General features: G+C 50.0%; 1 protein-coding gene across 1 annotated transcript; it reads left to right on the forward strand.

Annotated features, from left to right (window-relative positions):
- Nucleotides 1-918: 918 nt before the first annotated feature.
- Nucleotides 919-15,762, forward strand: MYD88 (MYD88 innate immune signal transduction adaptor). The gene is made up of 5 exons (XM_075082250.1): nucleotides 919-1,379; nucleotides 6,219-6,350; nucleotides 8,886-9,066; nucleotides 9,833-9,924; nucleotides 11,899-15,762. Exons 1-5 carry the CDS (start codon nucleotides 1,004-1,006, stop codon nucleotides 12,051-12,053), a joined length of 936 nt encoding a protein of 311 aa, XP_074938351.1. The 5' UTR covers nucleotides 919-1,003; the 3' UTR covers nucleotides 12,054-15,762.
- Nucleotides 15,763-22,461: the final 6,699 nt, after the last annotated feature.

The following is a 22,461-nucleotide window of genomic DNA, read 5'->3' on the forward strand; positions in this document are numbered from 1 at the left end:
TTTAAGCATTTTGGTTTTATGCAGAGCATTGTACTCACTGGAAGTGTTTGGGAATATGGAGACAGACATATTTGTGCTGTCGTGGAGCGCTGTCACCTGGTGGAGAGCCCAGATTTGAACTCCTCGATCCCAAAGCAGGGATCTGGCTCTGGATTTATTACCACCAGATACCATTTGGGCCTCTTGTGTAAGGAAAAATACCATAATTCTATTAAATGTGTTTGAACACTTACTTGGATAGATGGGTTCGGGACTGGACTGAGAAAAGAACTGACACAGAGCACAAAAGCAAGTTCTTAGAATCATAGAATCACAGAATCATTAAGGTTGGAAAAGACCTCTAGGACCACAAATCCAACCATCAACCCAACACCCCCATGACTCCTAAACCATGCCCTGAAGTGCCACATCTACGCATTTTTTTGAACCCCCCCAGGGACGGCGACTCCCCCACCTCTCTGGGCAGCCTGTGCCAGGGCCTGACCACTCTGTCAGGGAAGAAATTTTCCCTCATATCCAATCTAAACCTCCCGTGAGCAGCTTGAGGCCGTTCCCTCTCATACAAATCAAGTGATTTCGAACACAGGCCGCTGTCGGGCCACGTCAGTAATCCCGCTGTTCGTTGTGTTGGGGGGTGGGCAGGAATGTAGCCGTCAAGGGGTGATTTTTTGGGGGGAATAGAGGAAACCAGCTTCGGGGCAGCCCCGCTCCCTCAGTGGCAGAAGCGGCTCCCCGACCCACAGCGCGGCTCCCCCGGTCCGGGCTCCTCAAGGCAGCAGCGGGGCCGAAGGCCGGGGCGTCCCCTGCTGTGGAGGAAGCCCAAGGCAAGCGGGGGGCTCCGGCCGCCCCGCAGCAGCCCAAAACCCGCCGGCTGCCCGCGGCGAGGCAGGCGGGCAGGCCCTGGCCGCGGAGGGCGGGCGGCGGCGGCGAGGCGGGGCGAGGCGGGAAGCGAAAGGGCCGGCGGGCGGCGGCGGGAAGTTGCGAGAGCGGCGCGGCCACGGCCATGGCCACGGCGCCGGTGGGCCCCGGCTCCGGCTCCAGCTCCAGCCCCGGCTCCAGCCCCGCCGCCGCGGCCGCCCCGTCGCCGCCCGACCTCCACGCCGTGCCCATGGTAGCGCTCAACTACAGCGTCCGGCGCCGCCTCGGCCTGTACCTCAACCCGCGGGCGGCGACGGCCGCCGACTGGACGTCGCTGGCGGAGGAGCTGGGCTGCGAGTACCTGGAGATCCGGCGGCTGGAGGCGCGGCCCGACCCCACCGCCGCCCTGCTGGAGGACTGGCAGTGCCGCTGCCCCGGCGGCGCCACCGTCGGCCGCCTCCTCGACCTCCTCCGCCGCCTGGGCCGACACGACGTCCTGCTCGACCTGGCCGACAGCGTGGGTGAGCCCCGGCGGCACCCCCGCACCCCCGCGGACCTCCCCGGGGCGGGCCCTTCCTTCGGGGCGGCGGCGGCGATCGGCCCCCGGCGCTGGAAGCCTCCGGGCCCGGCCTGAGGGAGGGCGAGGGCGGGCGGGGACCGAGCCCGCTCGTCCCCGGGGCTGCTGCGGGCGCCGGGCTGCGCTTCCCCGGCGCCGGGGAGGGAGGGAGGCCGGGCACGGAATGCACTGTTCGTATTGCTCCTTGCTGCTCCGCCCGGGGGGGCGATGCTGAGGAAAAAATCGCACGCAAACAGAAAAGCCCTTCCTGGGCTGAGGAGCGACCTCGGTGCTTTTATAGAGGCCGCACTTCGGCTAACCGTAAGCCCTGCTTAAGCATAATCCGGAGCCTCGACTTATCCCAAACCTTCACTAAGAAAGTTTCTGCGTGTCAGAGGATGCTTTGGGCCAGGGCAGCCAGGAGGCAGCTGGCACGGACACGGGACGGTGTGAGAGTTGTGGTGTGCGGGTCTGTGCGATAGGAAGATATTTGCAGGGAGAGATGAGGGGTGTGTGGAACCTGGTGAAGGAAGGGAAAAATAATTAACAGGGTAATGGAAGGGGAAAAAAATTCCTTGCAAACTTAAAAAAAATTGAGATAGGTCAGTGAGAAATACAAAGGTCCTGGTGCTGTTTTGATAACTTCCTTACAGGCTCTTCCCATTCTTCATGATCACAGATGTTCGGAGGGAACCCAGCTCTCTCCAGAAGGGGAAAGTAATTGCCGAAGGATTTTCAAAAGCCAGACGCTCCGTTCCCTCTATCTCTTGTCTCTCAACAAGCCCTGTGTTGTATAATATAGTTTACTGGGTTAGTGGTGAAGAAATAATAAATCTCATTTCCTGTTACTCATGGAGATAAGTAAAGATGTAGAAATTCATCTATGTAGAGCGCCTGACCAAGCAGCGATTGAGGACTTCCCCATCCTCTTGCCACTCCTAATCAAGAATGCACTCTGAAGACTCAGTTTTGGGAAAGACAGCAAAAAAATCAGCGTGCTTCGTGACCCACTGATCAGGGGTTCATCACAAATAGGAGAGGCTTCCAGCTGTGCGAGAGAGCTGGGGCTTCACAGAAACGTTGGGCATCACCAAGGCTGCTTCTGGCCCTGAATTCAGGAGCTGGCCGTCTGGGAGGCAGCGCGGTGGCGGGTCTGTGTCAGACCCCGAGCAGGCAACAGCGGAATGAGTGGGAGGAACCTGGGCTTCAGGAAATTCCCAAGTTTAGCCCGGCAGTGGGTCACGCTGGTAAGAGGAGACAGATAAATTCGTGCAAGAGAAACCCACTGAGGGCTGTTCAACACAAAAATATTGCCTCTGACTCAGGAAATTCCGTAAGTGCAAGTTATCCAAAAGCTAGGCTATAAAAATGGATTGTAGATTATACCTAAAAGATAGATGATTTTAGAGAAATGTCGCTGTACACTTATTTCTCTGTCCTCCCCACGGCGTCTGTTTTTGACCACGGCTGCAGACAGGATGCCAGGGTAGAAGGACCCTCAGCCCGACCCAGCGAGGCCATTCCAGTCTTGTATTATTTTTGGCTGAGGATTGCAGCTAGGGCCCGTGGCCTGTCGCTAGCGCTCCGAGCTCTTGTAGAAGTTGGGAGATATTTACACTTGTTAGAGGAAAGGAAATGGACGACTGCGTGCGCTCTTATGCCCGGTATTTCCTGATGCCAAGGGCGTCTTTGTTTACGCCATTGGTTGGGACTCCTGCAGAGAGATTCAGCTCGGCATCGGGAAACATCAGTATTGAGGTTTCTGCGGTCTGTGCGTTCATTGTAGTAGGTGCAGATCTGGGGCACGATTCGGCTGCCCACACGAAGGCATCTCAAGTCGTTTGAAAGGCCTCAGGATATCCCGGACGGCCTCTACCTCCTGGTGACACGGGCTGTTTGTCAGTCCAGTGCCATGCCTGCTAGCCCATAACAGGTGTCTCGGGCACTCTGGGATCTCTCAAATGACACCTGATGCCCTTGTGAGAGCAAATGAGCCTTTGGGACACAGCATCCCTGTTAGACACAACTCGTTGGTGCTGCACAGCTCCAGAGGACGTTTGGTTTGTGGTTTCTACTGCAGACGCAGTTCCCTGTCTTCTCATCGCGTGCTCCGTTCCTGGCTGTGCTTAGGATGCTAAAAATTGGTGTCTCCTCCGGCCTTGAACAGTTGCACGTTTGGCCGCTCTGTACAGGGGGGCTATGTTTAGCAGCTCCCTGTTACACTGTTACTTGCAGGATGCAGCATTTCCATCCTAGCAGATCTGCCCTAGGTGTGATCTTTCTCAGCAGCTTATTTCATTGTAAAATTGTCTTTACGGGTGTGAAGCTCTTTGCTTTGGTACGTTTGTGCTAACCCTTTTCTGCTGAAACTCAACGCTTTTTGTTTCCTTCTGACCTGTTATAAAAGTGCTGCTTTCCTGCTTGGCAGTTACTGGGTCTGTTTTCTCTCTTCTCATCGTGCTAATCATCTTGCACTTTAGGTTTCATGTTTCTGTTCCTTCTCTCCAATACCTCAGGCTTTTATTTGACCGTTAGAGGAAGGTAAAGCCTATACTGTGTCAGTTAGATGCTGCGTGGAGTGGGACAACTTAGCTCAAAGTTTCTTGCTACTTGTTGTTGTTTTGCATCCTTTTTCATGCGGAGTCAGGCACTGTTCCCAACTGTGGACTAATCCATGCCAAATTACTGAATGTCTTTCATCCTTTCTGCTTCACTGGACCTACTGGTACTTCCAGTGCGACAGGGCCCGCAGTTTGCACTTGCAATGAAACCGTGAGGCTTCGGCGTTTTGCTTTGAAAGCTTTGCCCAGCTCTCAGGTTTATCCTGTAGGGATAAATGGGGCCTGGGATTACAGCACCAAAAGGGCATCAAAACCACGCGCGTAGGCTTGCCTGGATGAATCAGGAGAGTGGTTGCGTGAATGCGCGTGTTGCGGGTCAGCCGGGAGCCGTGCGGTGACGAGCTCTGGGCGCCAGTTTAAAAAACGCAGGTCAGGCCAGCACAGAGACCACTTTTGCAGGTGGGAGAAACAAGGAGAGAAGACGTGGAGCAAATCCACTTCAAATGAACATTTCTGTGTTGAGCACTAGTATTAATATGTCTTTAAATAATTGCCTGTTCTTGCCTATTCAGCAATACTGTGGATTGTGGAGCCGGCTACGTTGGGCCCAAGGCGCGCGTAAGGTGGTGGCTGCGTGCTGGCCCTGCCCGTGGAACTTCTGAACCCGTTGGCCAATTCAAAGTGGGTTTATCCTCACCCCTGGGGGTGTTCAAACAACGTGTAGACGTGGCACTTGGGAACATGGTTTAGGAGGCCTGGGGGTGTTGGGTTGGCGGTTGGAGCTGATGATCCTAGAGTTCTTTTCCAATCTTAATGACTTTATGATTAATCCTGATTTCAAGGACACCGACTTACCTGACAGGAAACGCGCACACCTCCTGGCCACAGGCAGCCAGCAGAGAGGTGGGACATGAATTTGTGCTTTAGCGAGGAAAGACCTGAAATCTGAACCTTCTGGCTGGTAGAGAACGCGGCAGGTTCTTCTCTCCAGTGCAGGACTGGGGAGGAAGGGGGAGGAGGGAGGCAGGTTGGGAATGCCTCAGCCTCAAGAAAAGCTTTGATCAGACCGGACGCTTAGACGGGGGACGATCCAGTAATGAGATGCAAAGCGATGAGCTAGACACAGAGGATGGGGCTTCAGGAGCTGGGCTTCCTGCAGACCTGCTTGTTACGGACCCGGGTTGGGTTAGAGTGGCGCTCGCCGGGCTCCCACCGCGTCCTGCGCCCCCAGGAGATCCTTTACGCTGCTGCTGCACCAGCGATCTCTGTAGCCGTACCAGTGAAACCCCCCGAGTGAGCAGTGCTTTCCTGATTGATACTCGTATTTTTGTTTGCTTTAATTTTAAGTAAAGGAGAAGGCTCTAGGGAGTTTCATCTTTTTGTTAATTCCGGGTTTCAAATCTCCTTTTACTTTCAAGTTCTTCTGAAATTGCATATTGTGGAGCGGCAGAGGCTGAAGGGTTTCTTGTCACTTCTCCAAAAACTTTAGGTTTAGGTTTATCATTAATTTTTGAACAGAATCTGTTTATAGTCTGTGTCCATCACTGTCCTGTTTGGGAAGTTCACAGCAGCGAACGCGACAGGCCTGCTTCGGTTATCCCGGAGGGGATGTACGCTGCGCCTGAGCTGAGGATGATCTCCACTAGTTGTTGCACCTTATAAAGCCCATTTCTGGGTCTCGCTAGAATTTTACATCATCCTGCATGGGGTGAGCGTATGTACTCATCATCACCTGCAGTTCTGCCTGACGAAGGTGGTGTGAATCAGCTAATGTGCGTCTATATTTATTAGCGAAAGACAATATGAAGACTTCTGATTGAGAATCCCCACCCGCCCCAGTTATTTGATGATTTTAAATACTCCAAAATGGATAACAGCGAGAGCAGACAGTAGAGACCTGCTGTGTGCACGATGCGTGCTGTCTAAAGCATACTGGGATATATTAGATCTAAAGATAATAGGAGCTTGGTTTAAAACAAGTAAAAGAAAGTACTTCTTTACACAGCAAGAGTGAGCTTCAGGAATTAATTGTTAGAGGAGGTGGCGGAGGCAGCATCGAGACATTCAAAAAGGGATGAGAGAAATTCCAGGACGTCAGGTCCATAAACAGGTACCAAAAACCAGACAGGGGTTTCCCCTCTGCCACCCCTCATCCACGAAGTAGCTATTCCTGCTTTAAAGAACTCCAGCGGCGTAACACCACCGTCACAGGAGCCTCTTGCAACAGTTGTGTGTCTTTGCAGAGGAGGACTGTAAGAAGTACTTGCAGAGGAAGCGGGAGCAGGCCGACCAGCCGCTTCAAGTGCCAGCGGTAGACAGCAGCGTGCCGAAGACGTCGGAGCTGATGGGCATCACCACCAGGGACGATCCGTACGGTAAGCGCCCACGATTACGTTGCTGCGTGGTGCCTCGTGTTGGAATCGCCTTCAGCTGTAGCAGATCCCCATGAGAAGTACTGAAAACCTGTTTGCTTTCATTACTCCCTGTGACTTTTCAAACCCCAGGCCAGAATGCTTTAGGCTGCAGGCGTTTCCATTTTTCCTGTTCCCTAGGGCAGAGAGGAGAAGCAGCCCTGGGGAACGCCGTACCCAGAAACGGGCTGGCACAGGGCCCGCTGGAGGCGCGTGGGAGGAGACTTCCCAGAAATGTGTCCCGTAGCACAGGCTGGCACCGAGCAACTGCTGCTGAAAGCGCAGGGGGTCGGAGTCAAGGGGGAAGGATGTCAGGCTGATTGCCTTGGCTACGCTGCCCTCAGTTCGGCAGATCTTACCATCTTGAACAAAAGGGAAGCGAGGTTTGAAGTATGGCTGGGTGGGAAGTGGGGAGAGAGGAAACAGTGCGTGCTCGCTGGGCTGCGTGGGCAGCTCTGCATGTGCAGCCGTGTGAGTGTGCAACTGCGCGCCGGGCTGCGCACGCAGGTCTTCTGCGTGTCTGCGTGCGGGGCTGCGTGTGCGTGTGGGGCTGCGTGTGCGTGCCACATGTGTGCGTGCCGGGCTGCGTGTGCGTGCGGTGCTGCGTGTGCGTGCGGGGCTGCGTGTGTGTGCGGGGCGGCGTGTGCGTGTGGGGCTGTGTGTGCGTGCCACATGTGTGCGTGCGGGGCTGCGTGTGCGTGCCACATGTGTGCGTGCCGGGCTGCGTGTGCGTGCCGGGCTGCGTGTGCGTGTGGGGCTGCGTGTGCGTGCCACATGTGTGCGTGCGGGGCTGCGTGTGCGTGCGGGGCTGCGTTGTGCGTGCCGGGCTGCGTGTGCGTGTGGGGCTGCGTGTGCGTGCCACATGTGTGCGTGCGGGGCTGCGTGTGCGTGCTGGGCTGCGTGTGCGTGCAGGGCTGCGTGTGCGTGCCACATGTGTGTGTGCGGGGCTGCGTGTGCGTGCGGTGCTGCGTGTGCGTGCCACATGTGTGCGTGCGGTGCCGCATGTGCGTGCCACATGTGTGCGTGCCGGGCTGCGTGTGCGTGCGGTGCCGCATGTGCATACTGCGTGTGTGCGTGCCGGGCTGTGTGTGCATGCTGCACTGCACGTGCATGCCACGTGTGTGTGTGCCGGGCTGCATGTGCATGCGGTGCTGCGTGTGCATGCCAGGTGTGTGCATGCTGCACTGCACGTGCATGCCGCGTGTGTGCGTGCTGGGCTGCGTGTGTGTGCCGGGCTGCGTGTGTGCATGCCGCGTGTGTGCAGCTGTGGGCCGAGGGAACAGATATCCTATAAAGTTCTGTGGCAGGCAGAGCAGCAGCTGAGGCTGAGCGGAGATGTGTCACCTCACCTCTTCTGATGCCCCTCTGGCTAGTCTGGCTTTGGGTGGCCACCTTTGCTGTACCTGGGGACATCATTAACCCTCCCCAAATGCCCTGAGACCAGACCAATAGGGCCATGTTTGTAGATGGCAGCTTTGCCTGATGTGGCCCCCAAGTTAGCGCAGTGTCCCTAAAGCAGCACCCTCGGTTTGATTGACCTGGCAGACAGTTCCCCTTCTGCTTGACTGGATGCTTCCTGGGCTGGATCTGCCTGCTGGGTTGATGCTTTTCTGAGCAGCTTTTAGAGCCTGACCTATTTTTTCACTGTGGTAGGCTTTAACTGGCATAAAAACTTGAAAATACGTGTAGTGACATTGATACAGAAAAAAAAAAATAACACAATAGGAAACTCTCCAGCAGTATTAAGGCACTTAATAATGAGAAACATCACCCTTAAGTGTAATACTTTACTATTTAGGTAAGTGCTAAATAAGCAAGAGCTGCCAGCCATTAACAGCTTTGGAAAGCAGCGCCATTGACTTAGGATATCGCTCCAGGTACCCAAGTTTGACATCTTAGCCATAAAAATTGCAGGTTCCTAATTTCAAGGCTCCCAGCTCAGTAGACAGCGGATATCAGGACATTGCTGGGTGAAGGGCCTGCGGGAAGGTTTTGGTTGGGAAGTTTGAATCTCTGTTACCTGAACTAGAGAACTAGTACCCAGAGCCATGAGGATATTTTAGATGTGTAACTCCCAGTGAATTCCCAGAGCATCGGGGCTCTGAGTTGCATCCTCTGGGGTACTCTGCTCCCCCCAATTCTTCCCAGACTCCGTCTCCACCCCCTCCCCTCTGGCTGGATGTTATTGCCTCTGCAGGTTTTGCATGCCTGCATCTCAGCTACCCTTCCCTAACCGCTGCCAGCAAACGTGGGTTTATGTGAATAGCCTGGACCGCGAAACACAGCAGTCAAGGCACAGATGTGTTACCTCCTGCCAGCCCTGTGATGGACAGGAGGCCGCGACGGTAAAATGTTAAATTACCTTCGCAAGTTCGGCCAGAGCTTGTCTGTCAAAGCTCCTGATTCTGAGTCAAAGTCTGTGGGACCTAGGGGAAGTTCACTCCAGGAGTTAACTTCATTTATAGTAGAAGATGACAGCTAAATTTGTAATGGTTTCAGGGAACGGAACAGAGATGTTTGATGCCTTCATCTGCTACTGTCAGAAAGACCTTCAGTTTGTCCAGGAGATGATCAGGGAGCTGGAACAAACAGAGTTCAAACTGAAGCTCTGTGTATTTGATCGGGATGTCTTGCCAGGAACGTGCGTGTGGTCCATCAGCGGAGAGCTTATAGAGAAGAGGTAAGTGAACCGAGGCTGTTTGGGACAGCTGGGCGCAACGGAACGTTACTTTCATTTTACCGTGATGTCTGCGGAGCGGTGCCAGTGAAGCAGTAAAAATCCGCACGGATGTCTTCGTGGGGTTTGTTTTATGCTCTTGCCCCAGAAGGAAGAGTCGAGCGTTCCCAAACGTGTCGCTTCACCGTGTTCACAAGGAAGACGCCGCTGTAGTGATGTTGCTTACGTTTGATGCCTTTTCTCTTGGCTCGCTGTCCTGGCTGTTGCACAGCGTAGCCTTCCATGGAGAGCCTAACGTGTGGTTTACAACCAGGCCCCTCGAATGTAAGCAACAAATTAGAGAATAAAGCTCAAATTTATGAATCCAGGTGAATTCACAGTAATACGAGTACAGTAAAGCTCTGTCCAGTTCATTCTAAAGTTAAAAACTGCCGGTTACGCTCACTCAATGAAGGCAGCGTGTAAGCAGGTAATTAAGATGGCATTGCTGGTAGCATCTAGACAGCGGATCAGATAAGGATTGCACAGACAATCCAGACTTTGTTATTCCTTTGGTTTTAGTATATGAGCTGTATCTGTCATCAGGTTTTCGTATGTAACGTAGCTATCTGTCAGTAGTCCCTGCTCTGTAGTTAATTCCTGCTGGAACACAGCTGGCAGGTTCATTTCTCCACTGGAGCAACTCAAAGGAATAAATAATTCTGCCAGTGAGAATGGGAAGTATCTCTGCTGACATTTTATTTTTCTCCCCTGACTGCTTTATCTTCAGGTGTCGGAGGATGGTGGTCGTCATTTCAGATGATTACCTGGAAAGTGATGAATGTGATTTTCAGACCAAATTCGCTCTTAGTCTTTCCCCAGGTAAGATCTCACAAATATCCCATCCAAAATTGTGTGTCAACATCATAATTTTTATTACAGTCACATCTCCAGCTGAGAGCAGTGCTGTACTACTGGGCGCTGCACAAATGCAGAATGAGGGGTAGTCTCAGATGTGTTTAAACGGATTAGATAAATAGAGGCGAGAAAGGAGAAAATAAATAGTTACAGAGCCGGTTACTGGGTCTCAGACCTGGGTTCTCACCACTGACCCACGTTTCACGTGCGTGGAAGCCCAGGAAGGCACAGGGCTTGCCCTGGGTGTAATGCCCTTCTCTAAGCAAACAGCGATTTATCGCTATCGGAAGCAGCTATGAAAACTAGCGGTGGCTTTATAATTCTGTTGTGCAGGCAGGGACCTGGGCTTGGTTCCTTGCCCTGCCGCTGACCTTCTGCATGACCGCGAGCGAGAAGCTTGGCTGTCTGTGCTTCGGTGCGCCAGCTGTCAAGTGGGCTAACGCTGCCTGCTTCAGAGACGCCGTAGCTGCATGTCAGGCTTCTGAAGCGCTTTAGGAGCTGTACAGGAAATAGGTTACTAAAGAGTAAGGTATTATAATAAATTCAGGGTGGGAGTAAATGCTGGAAACAGGGTAGCAGGTAATGAACATACAGCTTTTTGCGGAGATCCTTGAGTATTGAGGATAGGTAAACAAAATATGGAATGAATGTTCAACTTGGACTGGAAAAATCTGTTATATATTTTGTTCTGAATTGAAAAGCCATGAATTTAGTTCTGTCGAGTCTGTTCAGATTGCTTTTCTCTAACCACTGGTTATCCTACACTTGTGTATGTTGCTGGGGAGTAAGTGCAGCACAGCCTAATAGTGCGGAGGATAGGTTATACGTGTAGGAGCGTCTGCATGCAAAGTGTCTTTTCTAGATGAGGGATCTGACATGTAAGTGATGCTGAATTGGAAGCCAGTGGCAGAGCTAGGAATTAGCTCTGTCTTCCTTGACACAGTAATTTCAGACAATGGCCGTTAATCCATTGAACAGCCCTCGCATGTTGCATCAGCCCCGAGTCATCAAGATTTATAGCAAAGTCCTTCCAGTTCTTCACTGGTTTTTTGTTGGCATCGTGTCTTTCATTAGAACAACAGGAAAAGAGATGCCCGTCTGTAATGACCTGAGCCCTACCACTAAAACCATGCGTGTAAGTACAGGCTTACAGAAATCGCAGAGTTACTTGTCTGCGTGGGGTAACACACAGAGGCGTTTCGTGGCAAGTTCTGGGAGCTTTGCAGATTACTTAAGCATCTGCTGCAGTTTTGAAATTTTGGTTTCTTGCCTCATCCAGGTCTCGGTGTCGTCACTTGTGCCGGGCAGCGTGGTGTAGCTGGTAGCAGGTGTCCCTGTGGAGAATTACGAGGGGAGAGGCTCCTCTTTAGGAGAGCTGCTCCTTCAAGCAGTCACAATCACAGAGTTGTCTGATACGGTGCATGCCTCAAAAAAAACAGTTCACGTTAGTGGAGTGATTCCTCATGGCCCCTTGTAATCGGTGGGTGCTGTCTGCAGCCTGAGTGAATCAGGGTAGGAGGAAAAGGAACTGGAGATAACCCAGCAAAGGTGACCCATCTAAAGGCAGCTTAGTCTCTCACTTTTCTCTTCACGCACACCTGGAAGTTGTTAGGACTGTATCCTCCTGTGCGTGTTCCCCAAGAAACTGGGCTCTGTTCTTTCACACCTGCAGTTCATTAGGCCTTTATCGCTCCCATCAGTGCCAGCGGCCCTACGCATGCTAGAGGGGTCCTGCTACGAAATTGAGTGAAACGTTCTTAGCAGAGGGTTCGGGATTGAGGAACCTCCAGGGTGAGAGCTACTTGCATTTTAATGAGATGACACAAAGTCAGGAGCAAACCTGGATCTTGTGATGTGTGTGCTGCTGTGGGGAGAAAAAGGGGAGAGGATCTGACTGTGGCTCTGTGTAATCCTCTGCCTGTGTGACCTGTCTTTCAGGTGCTCGTCTCAAGCGGCTGATTCCAGTCAAGTGCAAGACCATGAAGAACGAGTTTCCGAGTATCTTACGGTTCATTACAATTTGCGATTACACCAACCCTTGCACCAAAAAGTGGTTCTGGATGAGACTGGCAAAATCCCTCATGCTGCCATGATGCAGAGCCCTGGGAGCTAGGCACTCTTCTGCAGTCTGTCCTGGCCGTGCCTTCGGACTGTGGTGTCTCTCACGCAGGGTCTTTTACCACTTCACAACCTGGATCCTTGCATTTGACGTTTGGAGCCTGCGACTGGGAGCAAAGAATTTTCTCTAGAACTTTTTTATAACTGGGAAGGGGAAATAAAGCAACTGTGTGGATGTTCCTGCTCAAGGCAGTGAGCAACAGCAGCCAGCGCTTTGTGTAGTAAGCGCTTTCACTGAAAATATAGAAAATATACATTTAAAAACTGAGCGTCTAATACAAGAAGGCTCGATCGTAAGCATTTGATAAGACCTCAGACTTTCAAACTGCAGGCTTTGTTAAACAAATACTTCCTATTATTTTAAAAGCTGTTTAATGGCTATAATACGTCTAGGGTTGTTCTGAGGGCAGGCAGTCTCCTTCAGTCCTTGTTTTGAGAAAAGCAGGAGTGTATTTTAATTGTTACAGCACTGCAAAGCAGTGAAGGGTTCTCCTGTTTTTCTTAGCAGTATCTGCAAAACCGGAGCAATTATCCCTGTAATTATAACTAATGCAGAATTACTGAGCTCAGTTTATTTTCTGGGCATGTTTTCCTCCTTAAGCAATATCACAATATTCCTGTCCTGTGTTCATTTACAGGGCAAGTCCCTTGTCACTAGTATTTTCTGAGGCAATCCCTCAGATTTGTCATAAGTGCTTGTTCTTTGCTCGTTGAAAGCAATAAGTGTAAGGGAAGACACACTCTTAGAATCATTAAGGTTGGAAAGGACCTTTAGGATCATCAAGTCCAACCATCAACCCAACACCCCCAGGCCTCCTAAACCATGTCCCGAAGTGCCACGTCTACATGTTTTTTGAATGCCCCCAGGGGTGGTGACTGCCCCACCTCTCTGGGCAGCCTGTTCCAGTGCCTGACCACTCTCTCAGTAAAGAAATTCTTCCTAATATCCAATCTAAACCTCCCCTGATGCAGCTTGAAGCTGTTTCCTCTCATCCTACTGCTAGTAACTTGGGAGAAGAGACCAACCCCCCCCACTCCAGCCCCCCTCAGGCAGCTGCAGAGAGCGAGAAGGTCCCCCCTCAGCCTCCTCTTCTCCAGGCTAAACCCCCCCAGCCCCCTCAGCTGCCCCCCAGCAATTTTTTTTTTTTCTTGTACCATGTTAGTCATATCTGTCTCTGTTCAGGTCACATTTGATTAAGTGACTTTCTACCAGCATTTTGTATTCCCAGATCTTAATAAATGTTTACAAAAGAGCCTTTCTTTAGTAGAAATTCAGTCTTAAAATATATCTTTCCAGTGAAAGTCCTTACTACACCAAGTGCGGGCTGCCGTTGCTCATTGACTTGACCAGGAACAGAGCTGTGCACGTAAGTGAGTCCAGACCTTAAATCGTTTCACTTCTAAGAGCCTTTCAGACATCAGCTTTTGCGATGTCTCAAAGGTATGGGAATAAATATTGAATAAAAAGTATATTAAATTATCAATTGGGCTGTTTAAAATACAAAGGCTAGCGTTACATTATTGGGAAAGAGCATATTCTAGTAACGCCCATGACCGTGAATGTGTTTCTGTGACTGAGGCGAGGAGCAACACTGGTATCTCTGTGCTTGTTAGACTTAGCCTGAGTCCTGCAGAGTGACTAGCGGATCTCGTCAGTGCTCAGGGGCGAGGGGCAAGAGTTCTGCCCAAAGGAGCGTTTTAAAGTGACCCATTGGTGTATCAAACAGATTTACGGGAAAGATTTAGTTTCTAAATTGGGAAGAGAAGAGCCTTGCTTAGGTATCTGCAGTCGCTTGAACTCTGCCACTTCGTTCATTACTTCAGCCACTGACTCATATTGATTTTACGGCTTAATGCCTTGCTAGTTTACATTTTTAAGGTTGCATCTAGATGTGATTTTTTTTTTTTTATTATTTTTTAAGGATTTTTTTTTTAAAGCATTACCAGGGCTGAGGTGCGGACAGAAATTTGCGCTCCTGCCTTTTGCTCACCCGCCCTGTCAATGAACGGTCCCGTACCAGCGGGTGCTGTGAAGTCCCGTCCATGCGCCGCTGCCGGTTCCTCCTGGCTGAGAGCAGCCAGCTCGTGACCTGAACACGGTGAAGCTTCTCCACGCGCCTCACGATAGCGACGGGGCCATTTTTGGATAGGCCCGTGAGCTGGGTGTTTTTCAGTCCCTCCTACAAATACAGCTGCTGCCGTCGTGCCAAAGTGACGCTCGCACCTCTCTCTCTTTCTAGAACAAGTGAGAAGTCCGTGGGCAGGAGGGGAGAAAAGTTGAGCTGATGATGGGTTTCTAAATGGTTTGTCTTCATGTCCAGTTGCCCTCAGGCCTCTCCTGCAGAAGTGGAGACAGCTGCTTGCCTCGGGGTTTCTGCATAATCGTTAAATGTTAATTATAGAAGAGTTTCTGGAAGCTGCTTGATCCCCGGGCGCTCCTGGGGCTTGGAGAATTCTCATACTCTGGAGTGTCTATAAACATTAATTATGGGTCATTACTCACAGGGCCAAACCAGATTCCTCTTGTTTGGAGAGCTGAAAGGACTCTAATGACTAATTAGGAGGGGGCACAGGCGGCTGCGCTGCAGACGCTAGAGGGAGGCAATGGCCCGCGCTGGCACCCTGCGAGGGATCCTGCCCGCTGGGTGGGATGGAGGAGAGACCGGCTGCGCCCCAACCCGCTGGCAGGGCCGGGATGGAGGAAAGAGGAGCGGGTTTTCTTCCTCTGCCCCTCGCACCCTCTTCTAAGGAGGCGATACCAAAAATAGTGAGAATTTTGGCAGATTGAACCTCGTGCGGTGTCTTCTGCATGAGTCCTGACGGGTAGTTTGGGACTTGGGGTGTTGCGAATGAGGAAAGTGGAATAGCAGCAAAAATAATAATGGTCAGCTTTGTAGGAGATGATCTGGTGATCGCTGAACGGGGGGAGGGCTGCTTCTGCAAGGGAAGGACAAGAGCCGAATTTCCAACCCCTCTGACTTCCAGCAGATAAATGCAATATTCCAAATAATTGTGAAGGATGTCAGTGCTTCGGCGAGATCTCGTTATCAGCCAGCTCTCTGCGCCGGGCCCTTGTGTCTGCCTGGCTCGGACGGCGGGCGCGTGTTACTGTTGTCAGACTGTTCCTTTCCTAAAGCGGTGACAGTTGTCTTGGGGTCTGAAATTATTACTTTGCGGTAAAGTAAGGTAACAGCCCTAAATCATGAAATATGTGCTTGAAATATGTATCATTTATGTAAAAACCAGAGTTTATGCACTTCTGACATCTTCATATCTGTCTTGTCATGGTGACACCTATGAATGATATAAAACCTGGTTATTGTAAACACATTTCAGTGGCAACTGTGGTTCTCCTCCCCTCGTTCATGCTCGGTGGAAGATTTTGAAAATTTTGAAGACCTTTAAAAAAGGGATTTACAAAATTGCAATGTTACATTTTTTCCCCTTTATTTCTTTCCCTCACTGAAATTGTCCTAGTTGAATCTCTTAGTACCAAATCATTTATTTTTATATATATACATATATATTTATATTAATTTCTATCCTGATACAAATCTTTGGAAAAGCGTATGTGTTTTATAGCCATTCTGACAATAGTCAACAATTCTGTGGGGTTTTTTCCTCCTCAAAAAAACAAACTTTTGCTACTTGTGAAAACATTTTAAAATAAAGAATTAAAATCCAGCAGGCTGAGTCTCCTTCTTGGGCAGCGGGGAATAAATACTAGGTCTCAGAATGAAGCGTTAGGAATAATACGGGCTAGTTCAGGTTTGTTCTCTTGTTTTGCCTAAACAGCTTCCTCAGAGGAGGTTTTTGGCCACGCCTGGAAGGGAGAGGTAGAGTTGTATCATGTCAGGAGGAAAATTATCAAAGAATTGTACACCGGACACGCGTGGTTTCTCTCCAGGTCTCATTTTTGGCTTTGCGGTCAGTGTCTGTCGCCATCCTGGCCCTGCCTCAGCCCTGGTACCCAGCAGGCTGGAGGGGATGGAGCCAGGGCTTCCGCGGCCTGCCCGCAGCAAGCAGGGATGCTGGACGGTTCGCTCGGACCCTACATCCTTCCTAGAGGCCGCGGCAGGGAATATATTGCAGTGCAGCGATCTGGGGGATTTTGCCAGCTTTATTTCCTTTGGCTCAGAGTCAGTCCGAGACAGGGGAATAACTTACAAACCCAGCAGCTGTCGGGCCAAGGCCCTGCCACAGGAAAAGACGAAGGATCATTGAATCACAGAAGCGTCGGTTGGAAGGAATTTCTGGGTGTCAAGGACGAGCTGCACTTCACAACAGGGGAGGCTATACGCTAAGCCGCTCGCAGGGCAATATTCCCTATAAAGCATATGAAGTCATGTCTTTGCTACGGCTACTACGAAGGAACATACGCGCAGTGATATGGAAACCATCTCTGAATTCATTATTCTAGATTGAAATCGCTGGCAGGAGCAGCCGGGCAGGAGAGTCCCGCTCCCAGAAGCGCTGGCATCCCATCGCTTTCGGTACGGCTTTGCATCACTCGCCTGCCTGGATGTTTTTGAGCAGTTAATGATTTTTGCCTGTATTTGGCAGTAGCTCGGGCTCAGGTGGGGTCAGGGGGTCCAGCTGTGGTAGCTCTTTCTATCTGCTATTCCTCTCATGCCAGAAGAAATACTCCCGGTCCTCTATTTCATTCCGATGTAGGAACGTCGGCGCCATTTCCTCGTTTACTGGAAGACGGCGTTTACCTGGTGAAATTCAGTAACCGCTGCAGAATGTGCTAAGCGTCAGAGATGGAGGGTGAGAAATGAAGTATTGCCCCTTGACGGATCGAATTCTGGTCTTCATTACGCTGACATGAAAAGAGTTGCTTTATCATGATTAGACTCTGCTCTTCCCAGAAAGGTTGGACTAGATGATCCCTGAGGTCCCTTCCAGCCTGGGATTCTGGGATTCTCTGATTCTGTGTGATTGAGGAACTGCTTGGTCCAGAGGGCACATTTACTGGAAGAAAATTAGCATAGGGAAGAAAAGGTAATTATGCATAAAAATGGCTGGGAAAATGTTTGAGCATCCTGGAAACATATTTTAATAAGGCAATAAAAAGAAACAAAACCTACAAGGTTCACATTACTGGAAAGCATGTTCACAGAGCTTATTAAAAAGCACCTCTCTCAGACCTCCTGGGGTTTTACCAGACAACTAGACACACCCTGCGTACAAATACTTCTCTAAAGGTATTTTTCTCTCCGTGCTGTGTTATAACCATTTTTGGCTCAGCTGACCCCCACCAGGATTTTGAGATGACTTTGAACCCAACACAGCTTCTTGATAAGCACTATCAAGCCCTGCCCAAAAACTTCTTTATTTTGTAGCAAAATCTGCAGCCAGGAGAATGGGTAGTGTTGTATCCACTCTGGAGCTGTGCAGCTCTGCAAAGGTTTAGTTAATCGAAGGTGTATTCGCGTGTTAAGCTGTTCCAAAGTCTGATTTACAAACAATGTGTTTTCTGTTCCCGTAGCAGAGCCCGGCTCAGCACCGCGCCTTTCCCTCCTCCCGTTTCCGCTGATAAAGCTCCTTGAGCAGAGCAGAGGTTGGGGCTGTCCGTGCCCACCCAGCAGCGCTCAGTCCGTCTCGGCTGGGTGAGATGGTTTCTGCAAAGGCCTGTCGTGGCGCACCAGCTGTGCCGTGCCGCGTGGGACGCGTCCCTTCGCTGCAGAGGCTGCGCCTGGCTGGCAGCTTCCGATCGCCCCAGTTCCTACCCTTGCTTAGGGTGGGTTTTGGTGGGGCTGGGCTGGAAGGAGGGGATGAACACGGTCTGCACAGGCTGTGAAACACTTAACTACGTCTCTTTACAAAAGGGTCCTTGGAACTTTTTTCCTCCTGTTTCACACCCGCCTTCCCGCCAGCCTGCAGAGCGGGGACGGTCGTGCGCGGTGTCTGGGGCCGAGCCTGAGGTCAGCACTGTTGCTCCGTGCTGCGCTTTCACGCCTCCCCTTCCAGCAAATGCAGAGCCCCGCAGGGCGAGGAGGCAGGTGGCAGACGGCTGGAAGCACGGGGCCAGGGTTTCCTCAACAGCCAAGCATCCAGGCTCTCCCCAGACCCGACGAATTTTGTACAGCCATCAGCCCCACCACACATTCACGTGGGGAAAGAGCAAGCGAGCGTGCGAGGCTGGGTGCCAGCCTGCGGGGGGAAGGACCGGTGCTGGCTCGCGCGGCGGACGGCTGCTCGTTTCGCCTGCACCGAGGGAGCAGGAGGGCTCTGCGGAGGAGGAGGAGAACCGTCACTCCAAGCCCAGCGAGAATGTGTGGGCTCAATGCTATCAATCTTGTCTAGTTTGTTAATGAAATCAAACTCACAAGGTGATGAAACAGGTCTTACCCACAGTTTAGGATGCTGAAGTCGTGGAAGGGATGGACTCACGGGAAATGTGCTCAGGCAAATGTGGGGGTTACGATGAAGTGAAGTTTCACAAAGTTTTTGCAGCATTTTTCTGGCTCTAATCTTCAGCTATGTTCGCCTTCCGTTTGAGTCAGCAGAACTAAATGTAAGAGCCTCAAGTCCTAAGGTGCTTAACTGCTTGTGTGCCAGCTTGCGGCCTGTTGCCTCAGAAACAAGAAATGCCGCTCAGGAGGGGACAACAGGGTGAGGGAACCTGAAGGTCGCCGTGCCATTCCCTGTCCTGCCGGAGCCATGGTGGACTGCTTTACAACAACGTTTTCAGAAGCGTTCAGAAATCCAGGTGGCTGATCTAAAACTACTGAATCGTGGAAGATTTAGTGTTTGATTTTTAGCAGCACTTGGCGGATACCCCCAACTGAAATATACATTGAAATGAGATGAGCTGAGGACTAAAATTGACGTTGGCCTTAAAATGCCAGTGCCTCAGCATCTCTAAAACCTCACATGCGTATGCAAAGAACATAATTTTTCGATATCAGTAAAAGGCTTTTGAGATCTTTAGAAAGAAAGGCAAAGCAGAGAAGCATCACATTTTTGACTCTAAAGCTATTTAGGCTAAAAATGAATATTCCTTGTTTGTCCCAACAGTTATTCTTTAGCCTCCTTGGTGACTTAGCCTCTCCTAGCACTGCGGCTGGCATCTGCTTAGCTGCATTGTTTTATTGAGCATCGGGAATGAAAGCTTTTAAGGTTTTCTATCTGAGCTCTCAGAAATCTCGCCTCATCAGCATGCTGCTCTCGGCAGATGGGTTTTTCTTCAGCTCCAAGACATGCATATTGATCAGTCATTTTCTTTTGTTACCTAGCGTCCTGTCATCGATTTTAATTGTTCAGAATGGAAGAGGAAGCATTCAGTACACGTGGAATTACCAGCTATGAAATTTTGCTTTCCGCACCTTTCGCCAGACGGTGCCCGCAGCTAAGCCCTTAGGAGCTGTGGGTACCTCTCCACCTCAGCTAGCAATCTGCACAAATTATGCAGCAGTCAATTTTTCTCTATTAAATCAATTTTGGATTCTCTGTGACAGCTTTCCCTGCCGCATGATTTCACACTTCAGCGGTTTGTTTCTGAGGTGCCACGCGGGTGTTTTTTCTTTCAAAGGGGTGGTGGCGGGAATCCATTTAACTCACAGGTACCTTGTTCGTGTCTTCCCAGTTCCCCATACCAGCTGCTGTCCTGAAGAGATTTGTACGACTTCAGGTGACTCCTAGTGAGCCTCCCTCTCTTGTGGCTCCTCTCTGGCTCCGCATCAGCCCACAGGGCTGCTCCGGGGCTGCTCCCTGAAGTGTCCTTTCCTGCTGCTGAAGCGGGACAGCTTCTCCCCGATGAAACTGCAGCTTGGTCCTATACCTGATAGAGAGATGAATCTTCCCATCCCCACAGTGCAAAATATCAAAGCTGGGAGTAATTCGTTAACTCTTCCTGCAAAACACCTTCTTAGACTTAGATTGTTCCCATCTTTTGAAAACACTCCCGCACTCTCAGAGGGCTTTCATTGCAAATATTTGCTGAAGCCTCTGTATGTAAGGACCTTGTTCCCCTCCTACTGCCTCTCTGATTCTGGGTTTTCCTTTACTTTAGATACACAAAAAGGATCCTATTTTTAGCAGCCAGCAGTCAATGACACAGGAATTCATGAGTAGGGAGGAAAAGATGTGAACTATCCAAATAATAGAATTTTTTTCAAGTAAGATCTGTTTACATTCCTATCGCCATAGTAATAAGCTATGAGTCACTGTTACACTGAAGCATTAGGCTAGTATTGTAAAGTCACGTCTTTAGAATCTGCTAGCGTGAACCACAAACCTTGCCTGGCCTCAGCTTAGCTGGGTTCAAGAAGATATTGGCCGTTTATGCAGATAAGAACAATATTCCCTCACAAATCTTATTCCCAGATGGCGAGAAGGGAATGAAATCGTATTCAACCCTATCTTTCTATTCCTAGAGTTCCTCTTCTCATTGCCTTTTAAGAGAATTCATCTTGCTTCATTGTAATGTCACAAAAGATGGTTTATTTCTTCAAAGTTTGCCAGCTGTAAATTGGGCCCAAGCACTCCCAGGTGACAGAATAACCCCGCTGTATCACCTGAGAGCAGCTCAGTGTCTCCAAACGCTACTTTCTGTGTTCAGTCCTGCCATGGCCAGCCCTCAGATGAAGATTTCAGTACCTGAGGATACTCGGGACTTCGCTGCCGCAGCAGTAAGTAAGTGGCAAGGAGGGGATCTTCTCTGGCATTGCTAAGCCGATTTCTGTCAGGAGTTATGTCTGGACTGGGTATTTTTCTAAAGGAGTGTTGGTGAATAATAAAATGTCTGAAATGGTCTTAAATATATGCACAAAGCTTTAGGTAATAGAACCAGCAGTCCTTGGCCACCCTTCATCAGCTGCAAAAGAGGAGTCAGGTGTATCCACTTGTCTGTCAGGGTCTGGATTGTCACGTCAGGCTTATTTTGCACTTTCAACAACAAGGGGAAAAGCTCTGAAACATATTCTCAACCCCCCTGTCCTGCTCAGCTGCTTAGAAAATGTTTTATGATGGAGATTTACCCTCCACAGAAAAGGCCAGTGGGAAAACCTTTCTGTCCTTAGAAGCTGTGACATTCCCAGGGTGAAAAGAGGTATGGGCATGTGAAGTGTCTTTCATTAGCTTCTGCAAAGACAAAGCAGTATGAAGAAAGCATCCTTGTAAAATGGAGGAGAGCAGGAGCTGATTATTAAACTGTAGTTCAGGTGTGTGATAATCAAGATCCTGTTATAATTATTTTTTCAACCCAGCATCAATTTTATATTAGATTTGAAGGAAGCAGCAAACCTATAGTTTGTTACAGAAAACGTTAACTAGCTTTCAATTTGTATACTAAAAAATCATAAACTTAGAAGAAAAGGGTAAGAAGAAAAAATTGTATTGGTCATAAACTCTTTGCTTGTTTCCTGGAGCTTAAAATCTGGAGGGTATTTTCGGCGGAGGATGTAAGAGAACAGCACAGCGTTTCTGCTGAGAGGCAGCGGCGATGGGATAAGAAGTGCGTTTGCAGAGTGAAAGCTGTTTTCATTAAACATACTGTGAGAACCAGAATTCACCTGTTGAAACCGGGCCTTCAGCTACTTGACTTCAAAGTGACCTCAAAGGTGAATTTAAAATGACTTCGTACACGGGCACTCAGTGACGGGGCGGGGATACGTGGAAGCACACAGGATCACTTAGGAAAACCTGCCGGTGTGGTTTGGACCGGCATTTGGCTTGTGGTTTGAAAACAACTATTATTAAAAACTTGCTCCAGTTGGAGGGTTTTAAGTTACTGCTCCTTCCTCCACTGCATGGTCCTTGCCTGATTTCTCAAAACCCAAAGCAAAGCTGCCAGGAGAAATCCCCAGAGATAAAGTGCAGTGACTGCCTTTGTTGGCTGGAGCGGAAACTGCCTTGTACTTTGTTAAATAATCAGCTGCTGTTCGATAGAGTAAGGTCCCTTCAATAAACCTGGAGGTGTTTCCATGAAGAAAGAATAGTGGGCAAATTTTGGAGTGAAACAAAGTCAGGCATTCTGCTTGCTGGCACACGCTTGCCCAGTTCTGAGCGCAGTGAGACCGGCATCGTCGGCCTCCCCCTCGCTTCAGCAAACCATGCCCGTACCAAGCAGTTCAATAAGGGCATTAACTGCTATTGTTTGCACGAATCATGGTAGCTAATGCGCAGTCACTTACAAACGGCGGTTTACGGTGCCTTAAAAAGCCTTTAACCAGAAACGCGGCGACAAACGCTGCGGCCCCAAACACTACTGAACTGTGACAGCAAACGCCTCTGCATGGCTGTTCTGAGAGAGCAACCTCAACTTAAACAAGGAGAAAATTATATATCTGAGAGTCTACATGACTAGTAAGGCGAAATCTGCAGTGCAACAAGCAAACTAGAGTTTAGATTGGTTTTCTACAAACCAAATGTAAATGA

This window comes from Phalacrocorax aristotelis, chromosome 2 (assembly GCF_949628215.1).
Source record: "Phalacrocorax aristotelis chromosome 2, bGulAri2.1, whole genome shotgun sequence".
In the NCBI taxonomy this organism is placed as follows: domain Eukaryota; kingdom Metazoa; phylum Chordata; class Aves; order Suliformes; family Phalacrocoracidae; genus Phalacrocorax; species Phalacrocorax aristotelis.